The sequence below is a fragment of the Chelon labrosus genome, assembly GCF_963514085.1.
Source record: "Chelon labrosus genome assembly, chromosome: 15".
In the NCBI taxonomy this organism is placed as follows: Eukaryota; Metazoa; Chordata; class Actinopteri; order Mugiliformes; family Mugilidae; genus Chelon; species Chelon labrosus.
This window is the reverse complement of record NC_140348.1, coordinates 13,321,222-13,334,835: the sequence shown is the minus strand read 5'-3', so window position 1 is coordinate 13,334,835 and position 13,614 is coordinate 13,321,222. Positions and strand designations below refer to the sequence as shown.

At 41.3% G+C, this 13,614-nt stretch overlaps 1 protein-coding gene across 1 annotated transcript in view; it reads left to right on the top strand.

The window, feature by feature from the left end:
- LOC311499936 (protocadherin-15-like) overlaps positions 1 to 13,614 on the top strand; it is a gene marked incomplete at its 5' end in the record, with an annotated part of 128,798 nt that overhangs the window by 47,864 nt on the left and 67,320 nt on the right. Inside the window, 2 exon segments of the mRNA XM_084561076.1 lie at positions 1,843 to 1,936; positions 7,390 to 7,518. Of these exon segments, the coding sequence (XP_084417202.1) occupies positions 1,843 to 1,936; positions 7,390 to 7,518 (223 nt within the window).

Genomic DNA, 13,614 nt, shown 5'->3' with positions numbered 1-13,614 from the left:
GCATTTTTTTTGTTACTTCTCAAAGTGGTATAAACCTAACCTGGAAGCCGTGCCAACTTTGATGCTTACAGTGTATTGCACTCGGCAGCCGACTCTCTTGCTTCAAAGTGAAATTGAAACTGAAATTGAAAGGAGTTTAGACGAGGTTGCACGTTTCTTTTGTCTGCTGAAACCAAACACTAATCTTCTGGTTGGAGTCAGTTTTAAATAAACACACTAACTAATAACTATGTTCCTTTTGGTGAATCAGTAACGTTCATCTGTTCTTGAATCAGAACTTTTTAATCTGATTTGACAGAATTTCATCTGTTAAGATTTTAAATATGTTAACCGAAGTGTGCACTGACTGAAATTAAGATTTAGTGACACTGAATCCTGCCTCTGTAATTTATCTAGCCAGACTGGCCCTCTGGTTTAATATTCATGCCACCTGGAACTCACGCCTTGTGCATCGCATCCAATTTACCATTTGGAGACATGATCTGAGCTGAATGAAAGATCAACTGCTACTGTGACTGGGATGGATAGCCTCTAACCTGCACCGCCGACACTCTAGACGCCGTTGTTAATGGCGTCCCGCACGGCAGACAACATCTTTTCATTTGCGGCGGCTGGGGAGCGGAGGCAGGACGCTATCGCGCACATGATCTGTGAACCTCTCAGACACAGCCGCTCGAGTGCAGTTCAGCACTCCAGCTGTAGCGAGGAATAAACTCCCCGGGGTGGCTGAGCGGCATTAATCATTCCAATCTTTGTCATCGTCACCATCAAGTTCATCATCATTATCGCCGTAATTATAACGTAATTATAACGGTGATCAATGTGTATCATCATTCACGTCAAATCTTCTTTTACCTTTAGCCTCGCTGAGAATAGAGAAGACTGTTTTCTATTCTCCTTCTTATGTATAAATAAACATGAACACAGCAGCCAGTGATGGATGGTGTGCTGCATTTTTATGGTGTTTTCAGAAAGCCGCGTTTGCCCTCTTGAGTTACTGATCATCATCAGGTGTGGTGGATGAAAAGTGGTGCGCTCACTCCTTTATGGGGCGAGTGCTTAGAGAAGTAGTTATGTTGATTGAGGTTTTTCTTCTTTGTCAATTCAAAAATTTTAAAATACAATGCTAGTTTGATGATTATGGGCTGCTGCAGAGGCAGGAGGAAGGTAGTGGCCAGGATCTGCTTGGACTGTTTGGTCACAAGGGCTTTAAATTAGAAATGCGAGAGGGCTGAGGGGACAGCGGGGAATTGCGATGGGTATTAATCTAGCAGTGCATTCAGATGCATTCATCTTTCCCTCTGTTTGAGATTCTGGCAGAGCCTCTCCTTCGTGTGCCAGTGAAATTGTTTTGTGCATGCTGCGTGTGTGTGTGTGTTTCTATGGAGCCGCACTTGCACTCGTGTTTCTTGTACGTGTTTCTTGTGTGCAAACAAAGATAAGTCTACACGGGAATTCATCCGCACTTAGTGATGCCAGAGTGGCAAATTACGCCTCGCGAACGAGCGGGAGGGCCGCTGTGTCTGCTGCGTTAGAAGGAAATAATGTGACCGTAGTTCATGTGGTTTGGGAGCAAGAGACTGGCTGCACGGAGAGAAAGACAGAGTGGGAGCGTTTAAACTCCCACCTGCTCCTCACCGTAATCCTCTTCAATCAGTGATCGTGTTTTGTAAATCTGTCATATCTGCTAAATAAACAGTGAAATACAGTCTTCTGCATCACACTCTGCTGCAGCAGCGATACATAACTCAAAATCTAATTCTTTATATCTTGTCCTTCTTTATAATAGCATTATAAGATATGTAATTATCTGCTCTGACCCCACTCTCTCTCTCTCTGCAGGATTGGCCTTCTACTTCTGGGTAAGCCTCTGGACAGAGAGACCACTGATCAGTACCGTCTGATCGTAACCGCGTCCGACGGCAACCCTGGAGGGGTAAGGCACAACCCTTTTTATTAAACCGCTGGCCTGCTTCCTCTGCATTGATGACCTTCGCGAAATTTAAAACACATTAAGCTCAAATAAGATCTTCTCAAACAAGCTCGGAAATTTGGCTCTCTGAAGCAAGTGGAAAAATCTAACAGTGTTTGAAACTGAGTTTAATAGCCTGTGATTTTGTCACAAATTCATAGAATCTGTGGTGGCACTGGGAGTCCGGACTACCAGTTATTATGCCAAACCAATGCAACGCCAGAATAATAAGAGCTGTCTGCGCCTTTTAGCCCATACTCTGTATCTTGGAAATGATATTTTTGTGACTTTGGGAACCCTTGAGTTCCTCGGGTAGTTATTCATTGAATAATGGAAAGCCATTGTGAAAGTGACTGCTATGAATAGAATTGCAAAAGAGCTAGTTGTTTTTTTACAGTTCCTCAGGAGTGAATTTCAGGTCCGTCAGTCCACAAGTCATTTTCTTTTGTTCAGAACAGAATGATTGTCGCTCACCAAGTGTTCCCCTTTACAATTACGAAGGGAGCTGGCTATACCCGCCCCGCAATATTAATATTAAAAAAAAATCTGATGTTCTAGACAGGTTTAAAAGAATTTTACCGTGATTAATTTCATATTGTCATGAAAAACGAATGTTCACGTCTTACTTTTTACATTGGACCAAAATAGCCATAATCTGATGTGTTGAACATGATGTGTTTTTTTTAATGAATGTAGCATTGTGGCCCACATGGATAACAATGATAACACTTAGAGTGGTTTGGAGCACACTTCACATGCAAAAAATAAAATAAATTACAGTCATTAAATCTGGTGACTCAAGAAATAAAGCAAAAATAGTAAAAGAAGCAAGCACAGGCGAACTTGATGCTACATTTCCCATCATGCAAGAAGATATCACCTTTTAGTAACGGTGCATTGAACTGAGAAGTTTGAATTTATAGTGGGCCATTTCCAGCCTCAAAAGCTGCATTTATAGTAGTGTAAGCCATTATACTTAATACCATTGGTGTCTATTTGTGTCTCATTGTTAAAAAATCCTGTTCAACTTCTATGTGTGAACATATCGCCACTGTTTGGAGATAAATGGAATGCACCAGTCACCCTCCTTGTCTGGTATGTGCCATTATTTTTAACAGGCGTTCCGTGCTCTTGACATCACAATCAATTATAGGGAGCCTCTGGTATATTCTTAAACTTTACAGAGCTCCAGCAGACGTTCTAACACTATTTCACAGGCTGAGTTGCACTAACCATGACTGGTAAAATAATATTTAAGTGCCTACTCAGTGCCGCTTTAAAAACCCGCTGCCCATTCAAAAGACCTTTGAGCTTAAACGCTCACTGAGCTGTTTTTGTAACTTAGCCTTGAGGAACGGCGCGGACCGTAACCAAAAGTGAATGCTGGCCGCTCAGGCCCCCACCGAGAGCCGATAATCATATAAACTGTCCTAATTTAATTAGACTTCACCTCAGCTGGCTCAGTTTATGCAGCTGTCTCGGTTCCAGGCAGAGGTGAAATGTGGCCTCCTTTTTAGGATGCCGTATGTGATAGGTAATGAACATTAGCTGATGAGCTGTCGCAGGAGTGATGTTGATTGCCCCCACCTCACCTGCACACTCATAAACACTCAGATCTACAGCTCCTTTTCGTCTATTGGCAGACGTCGGCGAGCTGGTCAAGTGGAGTTACATAAGGAGCCTCTGTGAGAGGTGTCCCAGTATTTGAGAGATCTCCAGAGCCGCAAAGGGAGAACGGAGTGTCGCAGTTGGAGTGGGAGGGGCGGAAGGAATGAAAAGTGACAGGGTCAGTGAGAAAAATAAATAAAGAGAGTGCAAGATGGGGCTTCGCCTCACAGAATGAGGTAACCACAAGCTAGTAGTCTTTGTCCTAATACTGATGGACAGGTTGTAGAAACCGACACGCTTTACCTTTGCTGTATGTTGTGTGCGCGCGAGACATCTTCCACGGGGTAAATTACAGGCTGGCTTATGTGGGCAAAATGTCAGTGGTAGGAAGAAAGGCTGTCACAACAGGAAGGAAGCTGAATGAGGGAGAGGGGTAAAGGTTTGTAGGAGTGCGGGGGTGAGGAACTCACTCAGTGCGACAGAGTACTGCAAGGACAGCCAGAAACAGGAAAAGGATCAAAATAAGCACAGGAGGAGGGGACAGAAAGGAGATAGAGAGCGATAGAGACAAGGACGGGGACGCCAGGGATTTGGATGTGTAATTAGCGCAGAACTTCGGTAACCATGGAAACCTGACACAAGGAGCGAAGCAAGCCATCTTTCCCCCCGGTGATACTTCTCACGGAGTACAGTCAAATCTGCAGACACGCACATGCATGCGCAAACGGTTCTTTGTAATATTAACTCTTTGCGTCCTCTCATGCGTGAAACAAATTGTGCTCATCTGTGTGACAAATTCCGAGTTTGTATTCTCAGCAGCGCAAGCTTTAATCAAAACTGCCAGGCGGACTCGGATCCAAAAAAACAACTCACGCTGGGGTGTTGGATAAAACTGTTCTTCTTGCCCTCAGAGGAGACAGAACATGACTCCTAACAGCCTGATCATATCAGTCGCTGCATCATGACTCCTGGTCAGGATTGTCACTTAAAAGCAAAGCACCATCAGTCACGACCGGGGGTCTTTGAGACAGTGAGGACAGAAGACTAGACATCACAGAGCGCCATCTATTTTATGTTAAATAAATAATAACAGCTCATTAATCGCACTCGTCGAGGTAGAATTTTTGGCTTTGATAAGAACACCCACACCAGGATGGAGAGACTAATTACCTTCAGGCCTGCTGTAAAATTAAAAATAAGTAGCTCCCATTACAGCACTGATATCGAGCTGCATCCTGTTACATCCTAGTTTTAGTGGTGATACTGCAACAGCTGTGTGGATGATTTTCAAGATGGGTTTCCGTGTCGGTTTATGCATGAAGCGACTAATTATGTATCTCTCAGAAGTTACAACAATGGTGAGGGATTTCCCAAAGGACGGTGAGATTAAGGTGACATTAAGTAGGTCATCTTCCTCGTGACACGTGCAGCTGAATGTCTCGTCTCCCGGGGTGACTTCAAACAGCTGTCTTTTTTTCCTTGCAAAGGCCATCTCCTCCCACAACCCACCTATCCTTCCTTTCCCAAAGGAGGGTATTTACACCTTTGCATACATGTTTGTCCCAGGGTGGTGTGACGTCATAGATTTTGCATATTCAGCCACTTTCTGTGGTGATTTATTGGATTGCTACGGTTGTGTGTCATTGTTTGAAGGTTACCAGCGGTGCAATGTTCCACATTGGCCTTCCACATGAATGAATACGCTGGGGGGAATTTGCACTAAAGACGTAAACATACAAACATTATTTCATTTATTGTAAACATGTGTTTTGAGTAACACATGGTCTACAATTATCTAATTTAATATAAAGAAAAAAGAGTTGACTTTTATGAGGTGTGGTGGTTAGCACTGATGCCTCACAGCGAGAAGGTTCTGGGTTCAAATCCATCAGCCTGGGGCCTTTCTGTGTGGAGTTTGCATGTTTTCCCTGTGTCTGAGTGGGTTCTCCGGGTTCTCCGGCTTCTTCCCACCGTCCAAAGACATGCTCATTAGGTTAACTGGTGATTCTAAATTGCTGAGTGTGGTCTCTCTCTGTTAGTCCTGCGTTAGACTGGCGACCTGTCCAGGGCGTACCCCAGCTCTCCCACGATGACAGCTGGGATAGGCTCCAGCCCCCCCGCGACCCTCCAGGGGACAAGTAGTTACAGAAAATGAATGAATGAATGACTTTTACGAGTAACTGGATTCTGGATCCTTGTTGTATTGAACCTATATTTTAAAAGTAAAAGCATTTATTCACAGGAATGGACATAGAACTCTGAATTTATATGCATTAAAACCGGTGCACCATCTTCAGTGTTAAAAGTTGTTAGCTTTTCATTACAACTACAATGCATTACTTTTACAGGGAGATATAATTTTTTTTTGCCCATAGACTTCAGGAGGGAAAAGCTGAACCACTGTCATCTAGCATATTGAACCGCCTATACAGTATTAAACATTAATGGGAAAGGAACAAACATTATACACATGACCTGAAAGTACTTTCAGATGTTTAGGAATTTGCTTTAAAAGCTCCCACCAGTTCTGCTGGGTGTCTGTTTTCTCTCTCGGTGACGGCTAAAAAGCATTACAGTAGTTTGACTAACAAGATGACATTTAAAAACACTTTTATGAAACATTTGGGGTGGAACTGTTGTTCCAACCGATTCTGCTATTTATGCAGTCGCCTGGCTTTTAACGTTTTCCCTAAACAAGGAATTATTTATGAGTCTAATAGTGCTTTTCGCAGGGTTTGGTGCCGCACATTATAGCGGAAGCAGGCTGCCACATCTGAAATAAACTATAGCTTACTGTCCCTCCTAACCAATTTCCTGGGGAAAACCCTGCTGAGTTGGCAGTGACTAAATTCTTTCCTTTAGTTAATAATACATTGAGCACTGTGCAAAAGTTTATGCTGCTTCAGAAGCTTACATTCTCATCCATTACACAATACTATCGGGGAAGCATCTGATTGGTCTCAATTTTTTTTCTGCACATCTAAATCCCCAAAAGAGCTGTGGCAAGTTCTCCAAGATGCTTGGAACAGCCTGTCTGCCATGTACAGTACCTTGAAGCACTATACACAAGTGTGTTGGGGGAGATTTGTGATGTTTTAAAGGCAAAGGGTGGTCACACCAAGTGTTGAATTGATTTAGTTTATGTATCCTTGTTTTAACTGTACTTTATTTCTAGTGCCTAAATATTTTTGCACAGTACTGTGTTTCACTTCAGTTTTGGGTGGTTGATGACATTTTCAATGCAGATCAACATTTGAGTCCTTGTCACTAGAATTAGCTTAGATTTATACTTTAAATGCCACTTTTTTCTAATGATGATGTTTCTGATAGCAAAAAAAAACAGTTTGGCATTTGGTTCTTTTTTTTTTCCTCCTTTCATTTATATTGTCTGCTCACAAATGGCTTCTGTTAAAACTGCTATCTTTCGTTGACTGGAAAAAGAAAAGCTTTTTATGCACATGAAAGCTCATGTTTCCACTGATAGCTGCAGCTGTTATTTTTTATATTTGTCTTAAAATGTCTGCACAAAAAAAAGTGTTTATCTTATGGTTCATAGAGTTAAAAGTGCTTCTTTCAATTCAGATCCTTTTAAAATTCCTTCTTGAACACAGGAAATTTCATTTTAACAGTCAACCTTTAAATTATTAATCTTAAAGTTTATTCCAGATTTTTTTACGCAAAAGGCATAAATTCAAGCAAATTTAATAATACATTATTATTCTGTTTATGATCATTGTCGTTGACAAATTTTATATATGAAGTAATAAAATATTGATCTTTAATGTGTTCTCTTTTTTTCTCTCCTTTAGACGTCAACTACTACAGTGAACATAGTCGTCACCGATGTCAATGATAATGATCCTGAGTTTGACCTCACCGTAACCACTAATTTTACTGTGCAAGAAGAACAGGCCAATTTGTTCGTAGGACAAGTCGTGGTAAGTGTGATATTTCATAAAAAATGTTGATTTTAAATGAACAAGCAAGTTTCCAGTTTCCATTGTGTTCACCTATCCAAAATTACCTCGCGTTTTTCTACTTGGTCGGTCTTGTTGGACAGATTTGTCACCCACAGCTGCTTCCCTGATGACTGTCTAGGTTTAGCTCCACTGAGCAGCCATATTTTTCTAATTACTGTTGTAGATTAATTAGTCTGATGCTTGTCAGTGGATTAATCATGGAATAATGATAGCTGGCACCCTGCGTAAATATATGATCATATACAGTGTCACTTATAAGTATTTGCACCTCTTAGAGTTTTCCACATTTCTGTGAAAAATAGACTCAAAACATCAGCAGATTTTCACACAAGCCCTGAAAGTAGGCAAAGAGAGCCTAATCAAAGGAGTGAAATAGAAATACCATTCTGTTTTACATGTTTATTCAACAAAATGAACAATTTGTACAAATCTGTGAGGTGCAAAAGTCTGTGAACCCTTGTTTTCAGTATCTGGTGTGACTCCCTTGTGCAGCAATAACAGCAACCAAATGTCTCTGATCAGTCGTCTGCGTCTGGGGGAGACTTTCGCCCATTCCTCAGTACAGAACCGCATCAGTTCTGAGATGTTTCCTCACATGAGCTGCTTGCCTCAGGTGCTTCCACAACATTTCCTTTTGGATTAAGGTCTGGACTTTGACTTGGCCGTTTCAAAACATTCATGTGTGCTTGGGCTCGTTTTCTTGCTGCGTGACCCAGTTTCTCCTAAGATTCATCACATGGATAGATGTCCTGCCGTTTTCTTTTATAATTACCTGGTATAATTTGGAATTCATTGAAAGCCACCCCAGTGTTTCACGGATTAGATGAGGTTCTGATCTTTTGCATCTGAATGTTTTTCCACTCATTTAAGCCAAACTATTCTTGTTTGGTCTCATCCAGCCACTAAACATTTTCCCCACAGTCTTCTGACTTGTCCATGTGTTTAGAAAACTGCAGAATGGCAGGAATGTTCTTTATGGAGAGCCGTGGCTTTGTCCATGCCACTCTATCGGTGCACACCATGGTTGTTCAGAGCTCTCTTGATGGTGGACTCATGAACGTTAACATTAGACAATATGAAAGAGGCCTGTAGTTGCTTAGAAGTTAGCCCGGGTTCCTTTGTGACCTCTCAGACTATTACGTCTTGCTTTTGGAGTGATCTTTGTCGAGGGTAGCAGTCATCTCAGATCTGCTCCATTTGTTCACAACCTGTCTGACTGTGGATTTGTTGATTCCAAACTCTTTCATGATGCTTTTGTAACCTTTTCCAGCCTGATGAGCAACGACAACTCTTTTTTTGAAGTCCTCAAGATCCTCCGTTGTCCGTGCCACAAATGCACTTTCACAAACGTGTAGTGAAGATCAGACTGTAATAAATCCCTAATTTTTTTATATATATATATAAATGAAACGGGGCACTGAACAACACCTGAGTCTCATTACAGTGATTGGAAAAACTTCTGAACAGATGGACTCTAATTAACTTGTAATCCTAGAGGTGCATTACTTTTGCACCTCACAGATATGTGATATTGTTCCTGACTAAACTGACACCAACATATAACTTTTTATTTAATTTTTGTGATTGGGTGCTCTTTGTCTACTTTCAGAACTTGTGTGAGAATCCACTGATGTTTTCAGTCATTTTTATTTCGGAGGGGTGCAAAATACTTTAAAGCGCCTCCATACAACATGTCTGTGAGGGTTCTCTTCAAGAAACTCTACAAGTCCACATTCTGTAACGTTTTTGGATATACCATGACTTACAGACATGTTGAACGTTTTTAGATACTCTATACAGCGTGCAAACAGTATGACAAACGAGGCAATACAAGCCTCATCTTGTTTTGTTGTTTTTATTGCCTCTAGATTCGTCTTACAGTCTCAGTCGCTGAATTTAAATACTCGCCTCCACATTTCCTCCACAACTCGGTGTTTTGACTCTCAACTGTTTAGCTTCAAAATAATGAGCAAGGATAGATTAGGGGTCAGGCGGGTTGCATGTGGTTCTGGCATTAATACAAAAATGATTTCTTCGCCTTATAGAAATAGTTTAGTTTGAGTCTGGAAGTTGTCTGATGCAGGTTCACAGTGTCAGACAAATAACACAAATTTACCATGGTCCAAATTCATATAATTAAAAAAAAAAATGTTCCAAGACAAATTAAGGTAATTTACTTGATAACGAGCTGCCTGATTACCAGATAATAAACATTAGCGAGCTGAATAATTCTATTTAATGTGGATAAAAGTGTTTGTGGCTTTATACTGCAATAACTTTAGTAAGCTTATTAAGTGCATTTTGATTATTAATGTCCTTGCCAACCACACTTGTCCACGTCCTTGTAGTTGCTTGTGAAAACAAAGGGCTTACGTTGTTACTACGGGTAAACGGGCATATCAGTGATATTTGCCAGCTTCCAGGAAATATACTTTTAACACTAGGCATCCCATTACATTTTTAGGGGGTGATAAAAAGGCCCCATACTAAATGTAAGGAGTTTATGAAGTGTGAACTAAGACCAAAGGACATATGAAGGAAGCTTGGTGTTGACGTCCGTTAAAGCTACCTTCAGTCTCACTCCTAAATGTTTCTCAGAAATGCAGCCAGCAGCATCAGCTAGGCTGGTGCTTAGCCCACCGCAGCGATGCTCTGCCTCTGTCCGTCTTCAAGAGGGTTTTCACGGATGGCCCCTTGCCAGCCTGAGCTGAGGCTCGTCCTGAAATAGAAAGTACATTACAGTATTTAGCTGAAGACAATCCTGCACATGCACATAGAAAGGCTACTGGGTTTAGCCTGTTGTAGCTAATCAAGTCTAGAATGTATGGAAGAAACGGCTTGCATATGTAAAAATAAATTTGGAGAATGTAATACAAAAGATTAGGTTATGTGAAAATACCATGAATTAGACTTTTTTCTAATTTTCTGTCATTTTGCTGATGACAGAAAATAAGGCTGTAGACAATTTTCAAACTGTATGTCTGACTTGTTCGACTCCCTTTATGCAAAATTCTTTAAGATAGTATCATTCGTCACATCTATGCAGACACGGATTTACAAAGTTACTGTTTCGGTGCTTAAAAAAAGCAAAAGCTGCTTGTGAACTGGGTCCATCCTTCAGCCACCCGAGGACCTAAAACTTTCAAAATGCTTTTATGATCAAAAACGAATAGCAAAAAAATTATTCATAAAAGATGCCCTGTTGCTGTAGTCGGCAAGCGAGAAAGCAAGCTAAGTGCGCAGGGCAAGAGGTGCTCCTGATCTGTTCATGGGACGCACCTGACAAGTTTGTTAATTTGACCATGACCTTGTGCTGAAAAAATAAAATAAAAGAGAAAAACCAAAAAGTTGTGCAGCCAAAGCATCGTCACCCAACAAACACTGTTTAATTCTTTCTCTATGTTTCATCAGCCGTCCTGATAGGCTGACAAATGTTCAGTAACTGCCAGCTCTCTGTCCACCAGCCTGAATAACATCTTGTGATGTGGAGAGTCTTTGTAGAGGTTTTGAGCTTTGTGCAAGAACATGTCTCTTTTAAGTCAGTCTTATTGTACAAATGTTCCCCCTATAAGAACAGTAACCTACAGCTCACTGTCACATGACATGCTGAGTTAGTAACACAAGAGGGAGTGGATAAGATGCAGACTGGTGGAATTAAGCTACCCTTTGTGTCTACTCGGGTATTTTATATTTAAATGTGGCGTGTTGCAGTAAAATCAGTTAATTTTCCCCTGCACCGTGTTGAATACACCAGCAAGAAAGCTTCAAGCAGTTGCCAGCATTGAAGTTGACTGCAGTGCAAATGCTACTAAGTAGCTTAAAGCTAGCGTTAAAGTGTGTTGGATTATCGCTACTGTAACTGGAGCTGGTAACCACCTATTATTTTACACACGCTCCCGAGACGATTTACAAGGTTATCGCAACTGACAGCATTGCTGGTTATGCTAATAGAGTTGTTCCGTCTGTGACTGACAAATCCTACACCATATAAGCCCATTCTGTTTGCTCAGAGCCAGGGAGCCATAATCTGAGCATGCAGATGACCGGAGGACAAATCGATTAGCATTTGTGTCAAACACATCATGGTCGCATTATGTAAAATTGTTGCTAATTGGACAGGCTGTTGAGCACAAGGCCATTTTTTTTTGACGAGCAGATTCTTTGGTAAAGTGAGTTTGATGGCTCAAGACATATGCAAACAATGCTATGCTGCATTTCACTTGATTGACACACACTAAGTGGAGTAAGTAATCAGTGCTTAAATTTATGTTTCAAAACACTGTACCCAGATGGGAAAAGCAAGATATAATTTGTTACTATAATAGAAGTGGGCAATTCAGAATGAATTTTGGATTTCTGGCTTAATTATCCAAAGTGAGAGGAATATGTTCTCTTTCAAAATGCAAAAAAATAATTCAGTCAGCCTGGTTAACCAGTCAACCGGCAGCACACAGAGAAGAAACATTTCTGTGGTATTTTATGTCAGATGTCTGCGTGGTCGTGTTTTTCACGAGTGCCCTCACCTACTCAATCTGCTTTTGGCGCAGCAAGCACCTGCACCCTCAGGATGTTCTGTTGGTACCACAATCGATATTCCAAGCCTGCCCACTGTCAGAGGTCTGTGCAGGTTAACATCACCAAATAACCCCTGGGTCCTGACTGGAAAAAATATTCTGACTCTAAATACTGCTTGAATGCAACGAAAACTCTCACCAACATTTATACATGTGGCCGATAGTCCCCAGAAAATAGGCTGGCTGCACCAAGTCCAGAACACGGACTGCATATAAACATCAACCAGTTCTCTATAACGTCACCCATGGGATTCCAGAAGAGCGAGCTTGAAGCTCACTCTGTTGGCTCTGGCTGTCGACATCTTGGCAGTGCCTGACGCTGACTCCGTCCAACTCCCGACTAAATCATAAATGGGGCAGAGAGGTGGGGTGTGAGTTGAGTTGAAGCAGATGGTTGACACCTAGGCAGGCAGGCAGCTAGCGACCTGTGATGGCGCCCAGCACAGTGGCCATGTTCTTAATTATGTATAATGTTAAAGTTTCAGTGGGAAGTTATATAAAAATGTACTGTCAGGTACGGCTGTTATAGTTGGGGGAATTAGAAATAGAGGCCGAGACAGTGGGATCTGCAGTTATTGGCACTTCCTCATTGGCTACATGTTTAAACTCCAGAGGCTGCCACTTGGGCCAGAACATGAACATGTTGGTTATGTACTTAGTCTACTGAAGACTACAAAAAGATTCAAATTTTATATTTGGTTTTACTGTCTGCGGATTAACTGGATTGCCCTTCTTACATGGAAAAACAGTGATCAGTTCTCTTACATAATTACCGCAGAGAAGTAGTTATTCGTATGTACATGTTGACTCAGTGCAGCTCTGTCCATTGTAATTATGAGTTTGGGAAACAGGGTCTTGAATGCGTTGTCTACGATAAAGGATAAAAAATATTTTAAAAAAAACAGAAGATCTGATTAAAATCCAGAGTGTGCCTGACTTTACAGTGTCTGCTATTGATGACTGATCAGGACATCCGCAGGGTGTTTTTGATTTCATGGCCCAGGGGCTGCTGTCGTGGTTTTTTTGTCTGCAATTATGTGCCTCTCAACCATTGCGAAAAAATCAGACACCCTCCTCAAAAACAAACCAAAAAAACACACATTAAATTTGAACTCTGATTTGTTTTGCTTAATGCCGAGGTCCTTTTTTTTTTTTTTTTTATCATCCCCGGCTTTGAATATTTGTCAGGCACTCTATGTAAAACAAATTAGGTTCAGCTTTTAGAAATCATCTGTGCATGTGTATCTTCCCTCTTCCACTGCTCCTCATAGGCCTCTTTTTTTTTTTTCTCCTCAGTGCAGCCTTGTCCTTACTAGCACAGAGATTATTGCCAAACAGATGAAATGTAGCTTGTTCTGGGAATGGTGTTTTTCTTTCTGTGCCCCTTTTCGCAATTACAACAAAGAATTACCAGAACACAGGAGACCGTTAGAACACACAGCATAATAATGATCCTTCATTTCTGCACAGGAGTTAATAT